The sequence below is a fragment of the Gopherus flavomarginatus genome, chromosome 8 (assembly GCF_025201925.1).
Source record: "Gopherus flavomarginatus isolate rGopFla2 chromosome 8, rGopFla2.mat.asm, whole genome shotgun sequence".
NCBI classification, from domain to species: Eukaryota; Metazoa; Chordata; order Testudines; family Testudinidae; genus Gopherus; species Gopherus flavomarginatus.
Window position 1 is genome coordinate 80,931,204 of NC_066624.1, and position 20,849 is coordinate 80,952,052.

The window sequence follows — 20,849 nt, forward strand, 5'->3', positions numbered from 1 at the left end:
TTTCTCAGATTGCAAAGAACGTTACTCCTGAACTATAACCACACTGCTAGCAGCTTTACTGCTGAGCAGACTGCCTATTGTATTGAATTGTATGCCGTTGACAAATATCCATTAGGGATTAGGATGTGTCCGCCAAATTAAATTCTGAATGTGAATGTGAATGACCCCTTCTTTGAACCCACTCTTTCTGAAAAGACTTAACCCCAGTGCATAATCTATCACCCCATAATTTTCTGAAGAAATCTTAGATGTATGTTTAACATTTAGTGCTTGTGAAAGGTGCTACTCATCGTGGAAACTACAGTCTTCAGTTTATCCACAAAAGAGGTACAGCAGTCACAGGCCATGAAGACTTCCCCACACTGCCTCGCCAATGTGCCTCAATACTGCCCTGGAACAAATTTACAGGGCTACCGTCAGTTCAGTTTTGAAGCCCAATCAATCTGTGGTCTATCCACTGAAACTGACACAAAATATCAGTCAATGCTAAACTCTGGTATTAATTTTGTGAAGTGAACATTCATCCACAAGCAAATGGACTGAGACCACCAACAGCTTGTTTTCACATAGGCCATTGAACAGTCACTAGATTGCACAGGACCAGACTGTAATAGACTTTCAGCTATCAGACAATGGCTCTTTCAAATTTGAAAACTCCTCAAGTCAATGAAAGCCAGATTCTGTAGGGAGACAACGTGGGTAAAAAAATATCAATACAGATGATATTTTAATACAAAATATTAGCTTTTTACACAAATCAGTTTTTTTTAAAATATAGAACCTTAAAAAATGAACAAGTTGCTATCCACACACTATAAACACGCATCTTTGTGCTCAGTTTGATCAAGTTTTCAGAACAATTTTAAACACCAGTCCATATTTTAAACACTGCCTTTAACTTACGAAATCTTTGCCACATTCTGCACTACCAATATTATATGTACAGTGTGAAGCGCCTTCATTCAGTTTTAATATGATAGTTAAACTGCTCAGTTATCAGATTCTTTGTGCAATGATTTCACATTCGACTGCTCATGACAAGTTTGCATTACAGTTCTGTGGTACCTGGTTTGAGCAACCACATGTAATTCTGTGAATTTTAGCTGTAAAGAATGTCAGTTACATGTATTGAAATACATTTTTTCAAAGTACAAGTTTTTCAGCTAAATAAAAAAAATTATTCGTTTAGGGGAAATTTTAACTGATTAACCAGAGTTTTCAACAATTGCTATGCACTGAAATTAATTTTGATTTCTCAAAGTTGAATAAAGTAATTAGCTATTTATCAGATTTTCATAGAGATGAACTATAGCATGTGCATCTCAGGAATGTTTGGAATAGTCCATTTGTTTTTGAACCCGTAGAAAGGAAATTGTTTCCTTCCTCTTTATCCACCATTATCTAAGTTAAATAGCAGATCTTACAAACTCTTCTTTTAATAGTAAATCATCCACAACATGTGGGCAGATAGCCAAGGAGATTTAAGATGATTTACTTGTGTTGAAATAATTTACACAATTGAACTTATGCATACAGTACAAAACTATGAGCAAAAAGGTGAAGCAAACTTTTTTTATTTATATTCAGGTAAAAACATTAACCTGATGAAGTAAATTATTGCAGATTTGAGAAATCAGCACATAAAACAGTTGGACAGAGCATTGGTAACAGGTGCTTTATCTGTGTCAAAAGACAAAGGCTGAACTGTTTGTTCCAAGCTAGCACTAGGGGGCAAAGAGCGAGGCTAGAAAAGTAAACATGAACTGAAGTCAAGAATAAGAAATGTTTGTTTACTTGAACAGGGAATAAAACTGCTAATTTGTCTTTTAAAAAACTATACATCAATTTGAAATGTTCTGGCCTTATAATAATAAATAATGGCCAGCCCAGTCTGTTGATTTTTCAACTACACAGAAGAAAGGAATTCTTCCCAGCCTCTGGGTAAGAGGCTTTTGTTGCCTGAATCACTGTGTAAACAGTCCTAGAGTGTCATCTGGTAAAGACTGTAGCCAATATATCCTACTACTACCTTAAAACTAAGCTCTACCTAATTACAAAGGCTGAATTATATTGACAATATATATTTTTAATTCAGTAAAATTTAAATTATATCTTAATTTGAGAGAAAACATGGAGCAATAAATGCCCATGCTAACCAAAATGTAACAATTGAGTGTTGCACACAAAAAAGAACCAAGTGAATTGCACATCAGACAATACAAGAGGAAGGGAAAAATCAGAGGCATGTGAAGGTACACAGAACTAGTCTACTAAACTAGATTTGTCAAATACATGTGTATTTTAATTTCTGTACTTATGTACAAAACTTGTCTTTGGAGGAAAAAACTGCAGACTTAGCTAGATGGATACACACAGCCCGATATTAAACTGCACAGCGACATTTATTGTTCCAGCCTGGAAAAACATCCCTTTTTTAAATTTCACACAGCAAAGCAAAGTTAAAAACTTCACTCAAAGAAATGATAATTTAAACAAGAACTTGCTAAAGAAACCTTGTCACAACAACTTTTTAGGGCCTGATCACTTTAAGTCCATTGGGCCTTTAATGAATATCAACCAAGTGTCTTTGTTTATAATCTGCAAGCCGTTTTTCTACAACAAGAAGGCGTAACACGTTTCCTTGACTCAGGTGATACATTTAGAAAAGAATCATGATTTTCTCTTTGCTGTAACAGGCAGACATTGCATTTTTCATTGTGATCAGGAAAGATGGAATGACTGCTGCCCTTCTCTTGCAGCTATCAAGAGTTTTTCTCGCATTATCTCAATACTTGAATAGTCCGGCAACTTGAGATAATTCACACAAGTCATTACGGAGGGCAAGAAGTCATCTGGATTTTCTGTAGACTCAAATGTCTTGCGTACAATTGTCAGTGGAGGATTCAAACTTCGAAAGCCTAAAAGGAGGAGAAAAGATCCACTGTATTTCTCTGAACATAATAGGAAAATTGCTTTTCTTAAGAAAAAAAACTGTTTAACCTACAATTAAACTGACAGTAATTCAACACAATTCACACTCTAAATTATGACACTTCAACCTTGGCTTAAGAATATTTTCCACATTACCACAACCTTAAATGGAAAGTAAAAAGCTAGATACTTTCAAATTTATGCCAACTAATTTTTGCTTTTTAGTTAGTGTGAAGAATCAAACTAGACAGGTCCATTTCACTTTTTGGATCTTCAGCACTGGCCCATTGCTGCAATCTATACATGAAAACTAAAGAATGTAAGAAGGGCTGAAGCATATTCATTAAGATTTCATTTTATATATGAAGCAGCCAGTCAGTTAAGGAAGCTGGCAAAATGTATTTTGTCTACAATTAATTTGATTTTTTAAAGTATACGCCTTCGTAAACATGAACATATTGAATAACAGGAGGCAGATTCCGAACAAGGACATCACATATTCTCATTTTTTCCCCTTTATTCCTGTTCCTTCAAAAAATAGCATCTTCTTTTTATACCCTTTTGCATTTTAGGATTCAGAATCTGTTTTTCTTAATATATACAGTCGCATGTTTTGAAAGGAAGTCTTAGTGATTGTGCTTCCTGTAAGGAAAAACACTGCCATTTTATTATTTGGCCCACGGTAACTTATTACAAGTTGTCTCATGGTCAACAACTAACCATGAACACTGAACTGCTTTGTCATGTAGCACAATACCTGCTAACACTGATATCAGCTATGAAATAATGTACATAATCTACAGTCTCGATAATCATAATATTGTACATAATCTATAGTCTATCTTGTAAAGTTTATCAAGCAAAATTTTTATTAATGTTATTATTCAAGACATTATTTTATTAATACAAACTTCAAAGATTTTATTTAAACTATTCCAAATAGCTTATAGCACCCCAAACTTCTCTGTTAACTGACATTTCAAGTTTTGAAAATGATAGAAACGGATCTATAAGTATCTACAGAAGTGAAATAAAAAGAAATGGTTTTGAATGATTCAGAAATGCGTTAGTTGTGCTGATTATACATATAAGTGCAGACATGATGACAATATCTACTAAATATACCCACCTCCTACTGGCAGTCTAGGGCTACCGGTCACAAATTGGAGAAATAATCTTTGTTGCTCACTATCAAGACTACTAAGAATTTCAAACAGGTACTTCACAGCTCGACTAAAAAGAAAAAACAAAAACAGATGTAAGCAAAAGAATAAAAAATATATACTTTTAGAAAATAATTGTATCACAGCATTAATGAGCATGCTCTCATGCTCAGACTACATGAATTATAAATGCTATTTTTATGAACATCTGTTTCTTCCCAAAACGTGTAAGATGTATTGCATCACTTCATGTTCAGCAACTACAGAATTTATTTAGTGTATTTTAAGATTAATCAGATGCAACCTTTTCAACATTTGGTCTCCAAGTATCAAACCCATATTACCTGTCATGTGTATAACCATGATCTGGCCTGCAGCATTCCATTAATGTCTTTGCATCCCAAGTGTCTGTTTTACTGCCACACAGGAGCTGATCCAACTATAGATTTAAGCAGAGAGAACAGTTTTGCCCTAGTGCTGATGCAGAATGAATACCCTACATGTGGATTACAACACAAATCTATTTTCTGGAACAACATTCAGGAAAGTTCCCTCTGCTCAATTGTGCAATACTACAGAGCTCATTTGACTTTAATAGCCCCATCCCAATAGCAGTTCCATTTATTGGATCCTGACATCTCCAGATCTCCTGCTATTAGTGGGCTGCATCTCTTCCTGTAGTTAGAAGCAGTCCAAACTTGTGTCTCAGGCTATCGCAATTAGCCAAGCCTGGATTTCAAATGATATTTGGGCACTTGTCTCGCAACATTTTTTTTTTTTTTTTTACCAGTCTTATACAACAACTAATTTCAGGGAAGTAGATAGCTTGTCTCCCAAACTTCTTTTCTAGATCTCTTCATTCCCTCCCATTTCAGGTGCACTCCCCAGAGACTTTTAAACAGGAAGGGACTGTTGCCAACAACTTAAAATGCATCCCAAAAGACAATCTGTATCACTTCATACTGTTGCCCACCAACAGAAGAACAAAATACAGCACTGTATAAAGAGTAGAGGACAAAACCATAACAGTGGGAGAATCTCCCTTCCCAATGGTGAGTGAAACAGTGTGATGCTGTAGATAGCTGAGAATGGAATTGAATTTTGGCCAGTTGGTGGTACTTCTATGTAAAAGCACTATCACAATAAGAAATATAGAAAAAAAATAAAATCAGAATAAGTAGCTACATGTCTCAACTTTAAAGGAACCCCACATTACCATGCAGCGCATAAAGAGGAAAATTAAAATGCAGCACTTCAGCCAAGCTCCTTTGCCATTTCTTCATGAAATTTAGAGGTAACAGTATATGTAGAAAGAGAAAACCTAAGATATGGCTTTTCCTGTTCATCCACTCATCTAACATGCTTATCCAGGCTCACTGCAATCACTACAACTCCAGAAGAAGAGAGGATATTGACAATTGCAATCTTGCCCCACACATATCCATTCCAAATGCTGCTGCAAAGATCATTCCCCTGTTTTGTCTGTCACCCCATAAGAACGACCATACTGGGTCATCTAGCCCTGTACCCTATCTTCCAACAAAAACCACAAGGAGTCCAATGGAACCTTAAAGACTAACAGATTTATTTGGGCATAAACTTTCATGGATATGAAACCCACTTCCTTTAGATGCATGGACTGAAAGTTACAGATGCAGGCATTATATAGTGACCCAAGAAGAGAAGGGAGAACCTCACAAGTGGAAAACCAGCATATCTTCCAACAGTGGCCAATGCTAGGTGCCCCAGAGGGAATGAACATCATCATCAAGTGATCCATCCCGTTGCCCGTTCCCAGGTTCTGGCAAACAGAGGCTAAGGACACCATCCCTGCCCATCCTGACAAATAGCCATTGATGGATCTATCCTCCATGAAAGGACAGTTACCTGTTCCGTAACTGGCGTTTGAGATGTGTTGCTCAGGTGTATTCCACAGTAGGTGTGCGTGCTCGCCACGTGCACCAGTGCCGCAAGTTTTCCCCTTAACATTACCCGTACTGGGGGAGCACTGCTGTGACCCCTGGAGTGGCGCCTCTATATCGTGCTATAAGGGGAGCTGCGCACTCCCCCCATCCTCGATTCCTTCTTGCCAGAGGGGCATGAGGGCAGAATGTGGAATACACCTGAGCAACACATCTCGAAGAACGCCAGTTACGGAACAGGTAACTGTCCTTTCTTTGAGTGATTGCTCATGAGTATTCTACAGTAGGTGACTCCAAGCTATATCTGATGGAGGTGGGTAGGAGTTTAAGGGTTTCCGGGACAGGGTGCCACCCTACCAAACCCAGTGTCATCCAGTGTTTGAGAGACGATCGCATAATGCGAAGAAAAAAGGTGTGGACAGAGGTTCACGTGTCAGCTCTACATATGTCCTGGATAGGGACGTAAGCTACACAGGCGGCCAACGAGGCCTGAGCTCTCATAGAATCCGCCTTAACAATAGGCGGCAGGGGAACCCCTGCCAGGTCATAACATGGGTGTATGCACGAGGTGATCCAGCAGGAAAGGCTTTGGGTGGAAATTGGTTGCCCCCTCATACGTTTGGCCGACAACGCACAGCTGTGAGGATTTCCAGAACGGCCTGGTACGGTCCAAGTAAAAGGCCAGTGCCCTACGCACATCTAGCGTGTGTAGGTGGCATTCCTCGTTGGAGGAATGGGACTTAGGACAGAGTACCAGTAGGAAAACATCCTAACCCATATGGAAGGTGGAGACCACCTTTGGGAGAAAAGCAAGGTGTGGGCGAAGCTGGACCTTATCCTTGTGGAAGACCGTATATGGGGGTTCCAAGGAAAAAACCCTAAGCTCTGAGACACAATGAGCTGATGTGACAGCAACAAGGAATGCTACCTTCCATGACAGGTGGGACCAGGAACACGTGACCAAGAGTTCAAAGGGAGGACCTGCGAGGCAGGATAACACAAGGTTTAGATCCCATTGCAGGACAGGGAGCATGGCACACGGAAATGAACGATCCAGGCCCTTTAAAAAGCAGGTCGTCATATGGTGGGAAAGACCGAGTGGCCCTGTACTGCGGAGTGGAAGGCTGATATGGCCACCAAATGCATCCTGACAGAGACGGGTGCTAGCCCTTGGGTCCTAAGGGACAGGAGATAATCGAGAATGAGTTGGAGTGATGCGGATGATGGGGAGGTTCCCCACTCCCCCACCCACCTAGAGACCAGGACCATTTGGTTAGGTATGTCCGTCATGTGGACGGCTTTCTGCTTTCTAACAGAACTTGTTTGACGTTCTCCAAACACCTCCCCTCCTCCTCATCTAGCTATGGAGCAACCACACATCCCTCCTCCTGGGAGAGGAGATCCAGGCGAAGCAGCAGCCTCCGTGGGGGTGCCGTTAAGAGTTGCAGGAGGGTTCCGTACCAATGTTGATGGGCCCATCCAGGGCTATGAGGATGACCCGCATCCTGTCTGCTTTTACTTTCTGCAGGACTTTGCCTATCGGGGGAGTGGTGGGAAGGTATAGAAAAGCTGGTCTGACCACCAAAGGAGGAAGGCGTCCGAGATTGCTACCTCCAGTTCTGCTCCAGGGAGGAGCAGGAAGGGGGGCATTGATTCTGGTTGGTTGCAAAGAGGTCGACCTGGGAGCTCCTCACTCTTGGAAGAGCCACAGGACCACCACCCAGTGGAGAGACCACTCATGTTGGTGGGAAAAACCCTGCTGAGGTGATCAGCTCACACACTGAAGACGCCGGGTAACTGGAAGGCTCTCAGAGAGATATCGTGGGCTATACAGAACTCCCATAGGCTCAGGGCTTCCAGGCACAGAAGCGTGTGCCCCCTATCTGTTGATGTAATACACTGCAGTGGCATTGTCCGTGAGGACTCTGACCACCTTCCTGCGAAGGTTCGCACTGAAAGCTACGCACGCCAAGCATATCACCCGCAGTTCCCTGACGTTTATGTGCAGGGATAATTCCAAGGACAACCATCTCCCTTGGGTTTTAATGTCCCCTATATGGGCTCCCCAGCCCAGGTCTGAGGTATCCGACGCCAGGTCCAGTGATGGGGGAGACTTCTCGGAAGGAGATCCCTTGTAGCATGTTGCATGGGAGGGACCACCATTGCAGGGCAGCCACTACATGGGGTAATAATGAGACAACCTTGTCCAGCCCATCCTTGACCTGGGAATACTGGGAGGGCTAACCAGAGCTGGAGGGGCCTCATTCTGAGCCTGGCATGGCGAACCACAGTTGTGCATGCTGCCATGTGACCGAGGATCTGAAGGCACGCACTCACCATCGTCACCGGGAATGCCGTGACTGAGGTGATGAGACCTTTGAGGGTCTCTAATCTGTCCCGGGGAAGAAAGGCTGTGGCCTCTGAGTCCAGAAGAGCCCCTATGAATTGTATGCATTGAACCGGAACTAACGTAGACTTGGCCTCGTTCACCACTAGGCCGAGATCTGCGCATGTGGACAGAAGATGACACACCTGGGCCTGTACCTGGGACTGAGAGTTGCCCTTGAGGAGCTAATCATCTAAGTAAGGGAAAATTTGTACCCCTTTCCTCCGGAGATAGGCTGCTACCCTGCCATACATTTGGTGAAAACCCTGGGGGCCATGGAAAGGCCAAATGGAAGGACTGTGAACTGGTAATGGTCCCCGCGCCCACCAGGAATTAGAGGAAACGCCTGTGCCGCTCAAAAATATGGACATGAAGTACACGTCCTCGAGGTCCAGGGCCACGAACCAATTCCCCGGGTCCAGGGAGGGGATGATAGAGGCCAGGCATACCATACGGAACCTGTAGCGGACTATAAAATTGTTGAGATCCCCATAGGTCTAGGATGGGCCTGAGCCCCCCTTTGTCTTCAGGATCAGGAAATACCGGGAGTAGAAGCCCTTGCCCTGGAATTCTACCGGTACCCTTTCCACCGCCCCCAGGCGGAAGAGGCACGCCACCTCATGGTCTAGGAGGCGGGCATGTTCCAGACCCCTGAGGCTCACACAGAGATGGGGGTGGTGGGGTGAGGTGAACTGTAACATGTAGTCCTTGGAAATAGCGTTGAGGACCCACCAGTCTGACATTATGGGACCACTCCACTCGAAAGACAGATAAACGGTTGCAGAACACAAAACTTTATGAACTGGGGGGCATCCCTGGCAATAGACCCGGTGGCCCCCCACAAAGCCAAAACCACCTCCTTCCCTGCCTTTTGCCCTTCGAGGGGCCAGGCCATGGGGACGAACAGGACTGATGCTGGAACCTGCATCTCTGTTCCCTCGGTCTCTTAGGCGGGGGTTCGTATCTGCTCTGAGAAGGAGGGACCGAAGTTTTCAGCCTAGGCTTGTCCTTTGCTGGAGGGACTTACAGGCCCAAGGTTTGCAGAGAGTCTTTCATCCCATGCAGACGGACATCAGTTTGGTCCGCAAACAATGCTTTCCCGTTGAAGGGAAGGTCCTGCATCAAGGACTAGGACTCCGGACAGTCTGGACAGGAGAAGCCACGACGCCCTGTGCATGGATATGGCGGAGGCCATCGAACTGGCAGCCGCGTCCGATGCCACCTGGAGGGCTGCTGATGCTCCTTCCTCTACCAGAGCCCTGAATTCCTTTTTGAACCTCTCCTCCCAGAGCGGGACAAACTCTGGTAGGGACTCCCATAAGCAGAAGTCATATTGACTCAGAAAGACTTCGTGGTTGACCACTCTAAGTTAGAAACTTGTGGAGGAATAAGCCTTCTTGCCAAATGTGTCCAGTCTCCTGGCATCTTTGCCCTTGGGGGTGGGCGCGGGCTGACCGTGACATTCCCAGTGGTTCACTGACTCCACCACCAGGGAGTTAGGTGCCGGGGGGAATACAAATATTCGTGGCCTCTAGGGGGCACGAAATATTTCTTCACTGCTTTCCTGGAGATGGGAGCCAAGGAAGCAGGGGTTTGCCACAGTGTAGTTAAGATGTTGGCTACTTCTCTGGTGGAGAGGTATGGCCACCTGGCTCGGTGCCGAGGATGACAGCACATTAAAAAGAGTCCGACTGCACCTTCATCTCATCAGCCTGGAGCTGAAGATTGGACGGCACCCGCTTGAGGAGCTCTTAGTGAGCCCTGAAGTCTTCCTGTGGGATGGGCAGAGGTGCCGCTATGGCATCCTCTGGTGCCGGCGAGGAGACTGGCATGGAGCCTAGGGTGTCACGTGGTACTGGCGAGTCGATCCCCAGGTCAGAGTCTAGGAACGGTGCCGTCAGCTTGGGACCCACTGATTTCTCCCTCTGTCAAGAAGGGGAGGCTGAGGGAGCCTGAGATGCTTCGGCCACCGAGCGGGATCTCATTTGGGGGGGCATCTGCGGCCACAGTGCCCATTGACACCATTGCCCTAGCCACGGTGTTCCATGCCACTGTCCAACTTGAGTGCTCATCATCGGTACTCATCCAAGGTGCTGCTGCTGTACCAGCCCTGGCGGCCGGAGCTACGAAGCTTCAATGCCGGAGAATCTCGAGAGGAGTTCTGAGAGCGATATCTGGCGGAGCGGGAATTCGAATTGGAGAGTCTACGTTGGTGGTGTCGGGATTGGCTCCAGTAGCTGCAGCATGAGGAGGAGTGTTGGTGCTGCTTATCCCGGTGCCTGCATCCCCAGTCGTGTGGTGGGGAGGAGCTCCAAGGTTCCTTCATGGGCGGCGAGCCGGTCAGCCTGAGCGGGGTAGAGGGCTGGCGCAGGCTGTGGGAAGACCGCGTTGAGCAAGACAGCGAGTGGTCCTCTGAATGGGGACTGTGCCGCACCAGGGAGGGCTGTTGTGCTCCCAGTGGTGGCTTCCCTCGAGACCGGGGGCCTGCCTCAGGTGGCGCCCCGGGTACCAGGAGGGTTAAGATGTCACACACGGCGTGTACAGCCTCCGGAGTCAACAGTATCCTCTCTGCAGAGGAGGCACGTACGGATGGGACTGGGCTGCTCCGATCAACACGAATCAGAAGCCTGGGTCCCAAGAGGGATCATGGGGTGCCCAGCTCAAGTCCAGCCTCACACCTATCTTTGTCTTGGTGCCGCTGAGTCTTCCCCTGCTTCTTGGAACGGGAGCGGTGCTGGCTAGTGAAGGGGACTTCACTCCATACCGAAGACACGGTGCCGGGCGTCGAGTCTGTTTGGAGTGCCGGTGCCGGGCCCAGCGCTGATTCTGTTAGGATCCGCAGATCAGTCGAGCCCTGGACTAAGCAGGAGAGGGACATTAGACTTCATGCTCTCCTACAGCGCTCACTTACGTGGCTCTCCCCCAAGCAACGAGACACTGAATATGCAGGTTGCTTCCTGGCACAGAACTGTGACTAAGGCTAACTAGAGAAGCTGCAGCAAGGCTGGAGCACGAAGTTCTGACTACCTTCACTGACGGCAAGAAGGAACTGAGCGTGGGGGGGGAGAGGGGGGAAGTGCGCAGCTCCTCTTATAGCATGATATAGAGGTGCTCCTCCAGTATGGGTACTGCTAAGGGAAAAACTTCCAGCACCGGTACACCCACATGGAATACACATGAGCACTCACTCGAAGAACTTATCTAGTTCTTTTTTGAAGAACACTCTGAGTTGTCCCCCCCGGCCCACACACACTTCTCCTTTACAGCCTATCCCAGTCCTACCCATCATAATCCTACCCATCATTTCTCAGTACACTGTCAAAATGTCAACTCCTGCCTCTAGTAAGTCAACGATGCCAGGCTTCATTACCCACGTTACATTTTTAAACAAGCACCTTTGTGCTTTCTCCCCCCTGCTGCCCCTAGCCATTGGAAGAATCTCCCTGTAAACAGCCACAAAGCTACCTCACTGTCTCCCCTCAAGTCCTTCCATTGCCTATAAAAACCGTCACAATGATTAGGCAGTGGGCGTGCTGTGTCCACTGCCTACCATACGGATCAGTACTGTCTCATTGTTTCCTTATGCTCTCACATCCAACTATAACCACCTGCTGTCTCTTCTCTTATACTTAGTTACAAGATCTTTGGAAGCAGGGACTGTCTTTGTTCTGTTTGTACAGCACCTAGCACAACAGGGTCCTGGTCCATGTCTACAACCATTAGTTGCTACCACAATATAGAAAAAGTTATGAAGTTTCTTGATTCCTAGAAAGTGTCCTCCAACAAACTAGGAATACATAAATCGAAAAGTTTGCATTTAGGGTGGATCTATAAGTTTCTTTGGGAAAAAAAGTTATAATATATTAAATTTGATACTGCAGAAAAGAAAACCCACCACCAGAAATACTAATTAGTACTACTATTAAATACAGAAGGCTCTCTACATGACAAATGTAAGTACATAGTTTAAAACTCACTGAATTGTCTTGATACATGAGTTTCATAAATATATCACCCTATTTGTGAGAGAACTGCACAATAACCTCTCCATAACTAAATATGGGGATAAGAATGTAGATTAATATTGATCTATATAACTGATTGATATGAGTTACAAATTCACATCTACCAACCTCTTCAGGATAGAAGTACTGAAGATGACTGAGAGGGAAGACTGATTCAAATCCATCTCTAAATGAGTCAAATTGTCTGGAAACACCTTCATTTAGTGCCCAGAATATAACCAGCTGTAAAACAAACAAAAAAACAACACACACACAATAAGTGAACAGGCTATGAGAAGCTATGTGAATATTCAACAGTGGAGTTACACAAGGGATATGATGAGTTGGCAAAAGAATCAGGAACATAACCACATGTCCATATAAAGATGTGTGAACCTGAGCTTGATTGAGCAGGTGCTATACAATGTTGCCCCACTTCTGTCACCTCTCACCAGCCCAACACCAGCCACTCAGCAGCTGCACATTTGTTGTACCAATGCAACACAGTTGTACCTGGAAAGGGAAAACAAATTCCCCCAAAGACCGATATGTCACACTAAATTTAACTGAAAGTTGGTTACGAGATATGTTTAAGAACCAACTGGATAGTAAAATATTGACCTGTATAATCCTTCAAAAATGTGCAAATAGTGAGACATTTTAAAACAGAGAATTTGTTTTAACTAGTTTAATAGAAATTGGATACATCTTCTTGTAAAACAGTAAGTCTTCAAGATGTACTTGTCACACTAACAAATAGATGTTCCCCTGCTTCTGAAATCAGACACCGACGACTTCAATTCAAATCCTATTTAAAAATCATTTGAAATACACTATGAAGTTAGAATACCATGTACAATATTTCCCCAAAATTGAGGTAAATATTTATTAAGCATTTAAAGTGCTCAGCCAAGCTTAGTTTATTAAAGAGGGTATATTAAAAAAAAGTTGTTTAAGTCATACTTCCTATAGTCAAAACACTGAACAGCACAACACCTATAATCGATCAAAATCAAGATAAAGTTAAAGTTAGTTATTTTTCCCCTCAGGAAATAGAATTGTGTTGAAATGTATCCTTCTGAAGATTTCTATATCAGAAATCTTTATTCTACTGAATAAATTTTGAGGCTAGATATGCATAGGTTGGTTTTATAATGTGACTGTTAATGAGAAGAGAAACCTGGGAGAATTTTACTCCCAATATCCTACAAGGTTTAACAGTTTATTGGACTTCACAGAAAGTAAATACAAAGAAGAGGAAAAAACTGATAGTGGATTCCATTCATTATGAACCTGAGAAACTTCCAGTGGTCTGGATAAATCACTATATGGATGCAAGTGTCCTTTAAATCAAGGGCAACACACTAGTCGTCCTATTCCAGGGAATACAAAACTTTATTTTCTTCAGGTACTTATTTAACTCTCGGATCCAAAATAGGTCTGAGACCACCTTTTGTTTTTGGAATAATAAAATCCCTTCCCTCCACAACAGAGAAACATCCTCTATAGCCCTGCTAGAAGGAGAGATTGGACCTCCAAGAACTGTCCCCGAAGAGGGACATGGAAGGGTGGTGGGAACGAGGGATACAAACAAATTGAAGAAAATACCCTAAGACTGCTGGGCTTAGGACTCTCCAATGCGATATGACAGGAGTCCAAACACGAAGGACGTGTGATAGAAGATTAGCAAAGATATGGATAGGAACAGATGCACTTATAGTTAGTTGTATGCTGCCCTTGACAAACCCGTCAGAATTCGTGCTTAGACTGGGCTGCTAGTTGAGAGGAGGGGGGAGATGTCCTGTAATTCCTGCCCCTTTTTCTCAGCACGTCTTGGGGCTGAGGTATAAAGCTCTGATACCTGAGTCTGCTGGTGCTGGAACTGCTTCCTCTTTGTTACTGGTGTAAAGATTCCAAGTGACTTCAGTGTTGCTCTGGAACCTTTTAGGCTATATAGCCTATCGTCCCATGTTATCCAAAAAAAGAGGAAGGGACCCTCAAAGAACAAGTCTAGGATGGTCTGCTGTATTTCAGCAAGGAGACTGGAAGACTGCATTTATGAGCACCTCCTCATAGGACAGATACCATGGATTGAGATGCTGAGTCTGTTGCATCCAAGCCACCACTTGCCCTCCTCTACCATCAGAATGAACTCTTGCCTGGAGTCCTCCAGTAGCATGGTATTTGAACTTTAGGATGTTTTCCCATAGGGGGAAGTTGTGGCAACTTAGGAGAACTTGCTGATTCGCAATTCTGAGTTATAGGCCTCCTGACAAATAAAAGGTTTATAAGCAAACAAATCCAGCCTCTGATTCCTCACTACCCTTTGGTGTCGGCACTTAGTGCCTTGTCTCTCACGCTCATTAACAGCTGCCATCACCAAAGAGCTTGGGGGCAGTTGAGAGTAGAGTTATTCTAAACCCTTAGAAGAGCCTAGTATTTCCCCTCTGTCCATTTAGCCATATGGAAGAAGGGGTCTGTCAAAGTGTTTTGAGTGGCTCCACAATTACTCAGTCAGTAGTGCCATTCAGGAGGGCCCTAGAGACGCTAACGTGTCAATTAGCTTGTTGGATTTCTCAGAAATCTCTTCCACTTGAATGTTTAGAACCAAAGCCACTCTTAAAAAGTTATTGGTAAGCCTGTAATCCTCCAGTGGTGGTGAATCGCTCATCTCTATACAGCCTCACACAGTCTTGAGGAAGACAATGCACTAGATCACTGAGGCAATGACTAATATACCTCTGATGGTAGAGGAACCGTTTGAGTAATCTGCAGCTGCATCTGAGAACGTTGACTGCGGTGCTAATGATCTTGTGCACCCTTGAAAGTCAACTCAAAGGTGAGGGGAGACAAACCAACTGTGTTTATTAAAGCCACTGATGTGGTGGTGGGCCCCATGGTTGTACAGGCCATTGTCCCTTGTAATGTGGCCAGTGCTGAGACTGCTGTGACATCCATGGACCATACTGATGGAGAGTAAGCTTCCCTTTTAGTACGTGACACAAGACCCCACTTACTAATCCAATGAAGATGACTCCAAGTCCTGCAATAGCGGTGGAGCAGAATCTGTGTGGACAGGAGACAGGTAAAGTCAAACTTGGGGATGGTGGTACCAGGCTTGCCCCTGAAGTGTACTGGCCTCTTAGGTACTGCACACTGTTCCAGCGCTAGTATAGGAATTAGTTTCTGGTACCAGTCAAAACCCTTCCTGTACCACAGGCGATACCAGTACCAAAAGATCCAGTGAACTGCTTGAGACAGCATACATCTTTGGCGTTGTCAGTACCAGAATTGGGTCTTATGTTTAGTGTCTTTGTATAGCAACTTCTGGGGCCAGCCATGACTGACCTGGTATAGGTTCTGGAGTCAATGAACCCCCTTTTAGCAGAGGAGCTCTCAGGGGAACACTTCCCTTCAGAGCCCCTCTTGGTGTCATTGTTTCTAGGTGGCCATAGTACTGAAGGTCTTGCTGAATGAGGTCTGCATCTCTTCACTACAGAATGTGATGCTATAGACATCTTGGGAGATGCACTCTGTAGTGATGGTGCCTCTTTTGGAGTATGCTCTGAACACGATTGCTTCACCATCTACGTCCTCAACTGGAGGCACAAGGACACCTGGGGTACCCAAGGACACCTGGGGTACAAGTCCCTCAGTGGGACACTTCTGGTCAAAAGAATCTGAACTCAAATGCATGGGGTGGCATGCATATGGACAAAGCACTCAGACTCCAAATGCAAGGGAGTGGAAAACTTGACTACGTACATCAGACAGAAGTCCGAGAACTAAATTTTTCTAAGTGTATTACCTCTCTCCCCTTTTCCAACAGAAGTGTTAGAAATTGATCACCACAGCATTTCTGACACAGACACTCCCAGGGTTACGCAAGACCCGACTTACACAAATCCACACTTACAGAAAAAGTTCCATAAGCTAGAAATAGGAGGTCTGGTGGGGGCGGGGTTGTGTAATGGTCGGAGAGGTGTTTCCAACGTATGCAAAATTTGAGTTACGCAAGGCATTCCAGAACAGAACACGTGTAAGTCAGGGAGCGTCTGTATTGCTTATTTAAAGTTGCAAGTTTACTTCGGTTTTGTGCAGTAGGAAATTGGGGGTGTTTAATCTACCACCATGTATTACCATCTGGAATATTCTGTGGAAGCGAGTTCTGAAGTGAACATGAGTGCTATTTTTCTTGTCGCCTTTAACATAAGATTTTATAAAACCAGTTGCTAAGGTGGACGAAAAAGTGATTCAAGCAGAATTCCGAAGATTCGCCTTCCACATACTGTCTGGCTTACAGAGGTACAGTCCTAAAGTCATTTCAGAAGCCAATAATCTTGTGTAGCAGTGTTTTGCACTACTAGTCCAAAGTATTGGTTCACTACTTGACCCAGTAACTTCTGGCTTTGTTTTCAGAGGTGCTGAGAACCCACAGTTCCCAGTGAAAAATCATGCCATTTATGACTACATTTTCCATGGATACAAAGTAAGTTTTCTGAAACCTTAAGGAACAGATTCTCCTGCAGCACAAAAACTTCCTTAGAAGTTAGTTGAGTTATGTATTACTTAAACTCAAAGTATTTGTGCTAATTTCTTATCAGGGCATTCAGACCATTAGAAGCAACCAGTTGAAAAGGACTACTGCTATGACCAATTTGCAAAAAACAAGCAATTAAAATATGTATTAAAATAAACTATAAGATAGGAAGAGTTATGTGAAAATTAAAAAAGTCACAGCTTTTACATACTCTGAGATACTCTTCTAAATTGTGGATGGTGACAGGTATATCTTTTCCCCCTTTTTTCAGCTCTATATTGGGAAACCCAGGTAATGTGAAATCCAGCCCTAGATCTTCCACTGAGCAGCCATTCATATTGAGGGTCTCCAATGCACCCTGTAAACTTTCTTTGGTCTAAAAAAATTGAAAATGAAAGCCAGTGAGAATTCAGTCACTTACGTTAGTTTATCAACAAATTATTTAGCATTCTAACACATGTAGTATTGATTACTAAAACACACAATACTCATTGCAGTACAATGATTGAAACAGATCAGATACAGATTACAGTACTTTTTGTTCCCCTTTAATCTTGTTTTATATACATTAAAAAAGTTAATGAATCAAGAGAGTCAACAACAACATCTGCCTTAACTGCAAACAAGTCTGGAAGATGGCTGAAGCATAGTTTTGCTAATGTTTCTGGAATTACTTAAAAGAAGAATCAGCCAGCTAGGAAAGGTTAGTGTGAAAAACAAAAAAGGGCTTTATTTTAAAGCAGACTAAAAAAACTGAGTCTAAAAAAGAGCAGAAGCCATCAATTTAAACACTAAGAATTACATTGATTTTCTGATGAGAGACATTTGTTACAGTAAATGAGAGCTACAATACAGCATACATACTATTTTCAATCTCTTTATTGTTGAGAAATTAAAATAGCATCGAGGGAGAGAAGAGAAACTTCTGCATCTAATAGTAAGTTCTCATGTGCATGACAATCATAACTCAGGAGTCAAATGGAGTACTACTAGTTCCTATTGGGAGTTGGGGAACAAATTTGCTGCCAACTTATTGGCAACTAAGTTGCATCCAAGTATGTTTTTTAAAAAAACACCTTTCAAAATGTGAGGAATAGGTAAGTTTGTAGATTCTAAAAACAGTGAGCACACATGTAAAAAGTCTACCACGATTCTCCTCATTAGAATGTTGGTGATATTTATGGTTGATAGTGGAGATGTCCACAGAAGTCTAAGAATACACATATTGTGAAGGACATGTGCAAACAAACAAAACTGAATATGAGTATTTATTGCACAAATCTGCAAACTAACAGATTACACCACGGGTTTCCATAAAGAGTTTCATAAAGAACACAGGAGGTGCCTTTGCTGCATTACAAGAAAAACAGAACTAAGTAGCCCAATAAAAGCTTAGCATTTTGGGTTCTCAAAGCTTAATAGGGACTTTTCTTGCAAAAGATAAGGAAGCCCTGGTGTAAAAAAATCCTTTAAGGTGAACTAAAGTTTTACAATTAGTGAAAACTGTTTACAATTTTAAGTTAACAGAACATGCATAGGCCTACGCATTTTAAACAAGACATCACAGTTGAAAGTCATTTCCACCTTTACTTATTCGACTAGACCCAAGTGCGCTGTTCTGAGTTTCTTTCAACAGTTGATGCTATCGCTAACATCTAAAGCAGTGCAGGGAAGCCCTTCAGTTCACCTTTAAATCTGTTATTTACGCATATGTCTACCCTATGAGATAAGAGATGTGATTCCAAGATCACACAGACATACTGAAACAGTCTCATCTGAGCTAGCATGCTAAAAATAATGGTGTCTATCACAGCTGAAGCACAAGTTAGCTGTCCAAGTACCAGGAGGTTGAGGGGGGTTTATACTTGAGCTGACTAGCCCATGCTGCTCCTGCAGCTGTGCTTCTATTTTTAGCATACCAGCCCAGTGAGGAGCTAATGTGACTATGTGCAGGAGAGCTGAGAATCACATCTCTAGCTCAGAACATAAGCAGACTAAGGCTAAATGACCACAGGTTTCTCAAACTACAACTCCATCACTAATAGTTTTTCTAGCATTAATTTTGTTGACACCTTTAAAATAAAGGTCATGCACTACTGTGTAAGAGAAAAACTGCTTGTTAACTCATCTCTGGAAGTATCAAAACACTACTACAGTATTACTGGCTCATGTACTTTCTGACACATGGCACTGAGATGGTGATGCTTGTTAACAGCTTTTCCCTTTGAGGCACAATTAAGCATACACCTAAAGAGAGAAAATACATGTCACATCTGATGAAATATTCCTTTTTCAAGGTCCTGTAAGCCTTAAACAAGGTAATTGAATCAACTCGAGGGAAGGAGGACGAGAAAGTTTATCACTGAATGCTAATGCTGTACTTTCATACCAGGGGGAATATTACTATAGCGAAGTGACAGCTCTGCTATAGTTAAGGTTAAAACTAGCTTTTAAAGACTGACTGATCTAAGTTCTCTAAAATCCACACAATTAATCAGATTCCCATGAAATTTGGTGTTCCTCATGGGGACGTGGGGTTCTGTTAAGTGATCCAAATTTGGAGCCATTTGACCCTGGGGTTCAAAATATAGTCCCTGGGGAAAAAAATCCATGCTTTTCTTAAAGTCAACATATTCTGGCAATATTTTTTTGCACACAGAATGGATGTCAAACTAGGGCTTAGGTCATCACACCAGGACCTCTAATGCTTGAGGTTACCACAAAAGAGTGCATGATGCCTATTAGCTCTTTGGAGGAAATTAAATTAAAAAGTTATTTGAAAGGGGGTTTGCTTTTCAAGTTACACTGAGCATGTGCAGAGAGGTTAGCTATCTGGAAAGGAGAGGTTACCACCTTATACAGTAACGGGTGTTTGAGATGTTTTGTCCCTATGGGTGGCTCCACATCAGAATGTGCAAACACCTGTGCATGCTTGGAGATTTTGTCAGCAGTGTCCACAAGTCTATGCCTGCATCCTATACACTCCTATGCCAGTTAGAACGTCTATAGCGAGGAGAAGACCACTGGTGCTCTAGTTCTCTCTCAACCACAAAGTCCAGAGAATGACACTCAAGCAGCAGGGAAGGAGGGTAGGTAATGGAGCACCTTTTGGAAAAAAAACCTCTCAAAGAACTAATTACTGTACAATAGCCTCTCATTCAAAATATTGTCCCTATGGGTGCTCCCTGCTCAGAGATTCCCAAGCAGTACCCCAATTATGAAGGAGGGTACTCAGAAGGTACATTCAGCCAAAATCACAGAACAATCTCTACGAAGGCTGCATCTGCTCTAGAAGCATGCATGATAGCTGCGAAAATGTGTGCACCAAAAACCAGTTGGTAGCTTTGCAAGTGTCTGAGATAGATACGTTCTTCAGTAAGACCACAGAGGTGCATGGAAATCTGATGGAATGGTCATCACCAAAAGATGGAAGACGTACCTTTAAGGCATCATTACAAGTGAAGATGCATCCCAAAACTCAGATGGTTTTTGGGTGCTCTTTCCACGATGGAAATAGAGTCTGAGAGAAGCCCTGAAGAGATTATTCCTGTTGAAGTAAAAGGCAATAGCTCTTCTTACATTAAGTGTGTGAAAACTGGTTTCTTCTCTGAGAAGCAAGGCTTGGAGCAAGACACCAGTAAACTAACATCCTGCTTAATGTGAAATGGATGCAACTTTAGGGAGAAAGCAAGGATGGGGACGTAATGTCACCTTATCAAACAGAATACCGTATATGGTGGAGCAGACATAGGAGCTTCCAGCTTACCTATCCTTCTGACCAAGATGATGGTTATGAGGAATGATGTCTTAAGGTCCCATGGTGGAGTTGGTTCTTGGACAAAAGTTTAAACAGATCCTTAATCTGTGCAGTAGTCAGGTGAGCAAAGACTGAAAATCCCTCAG

General features: G+C 43.2%; 1 protein-coding gene across 11 annotated transcripts in view; it reads right to left on the reverse strand.

The window, feature by feature from the left end:
• Nucleotides 1-708: 708 nt before the first annotated feature.
• The window catches only part of TRIP12 (thyroid hormone receptor interactor 12), a 183,188-nt gene continuing 163,047 nt past the window's right edge, over nt 709-20,849 (reverse strand). For all 11 annotated transcript variants that reach the window (XM_050965781.1, XM_050965780.1, XM_050965779.1 and 8 more), the window contains 5 exons: nt 17,158-17,322; nt 12,536-12,649; nt 4,439-4,533; nt 4,061-4,164; nt 709-2,918 (listed from right to left, as the gene is read on the reverse strand). In XM_050965781.1, the coding sequence (XP_050821738.1) occupies nt 2,722-2,918; nt 4,061-4,164; nt 4,439-4,533; nt 12,536-12,649; nt 17,158-17,322 (675 nt within the window). In that variant the 3' untranslated portion in view covers nt 709-2,721. The remainder of the gene's footprint in view (nt 2,919-4,060; nt 4,165-4,438; nt 4,534-12,535; nt 12,650-17,157; nt 17,323-20,849) is intronic.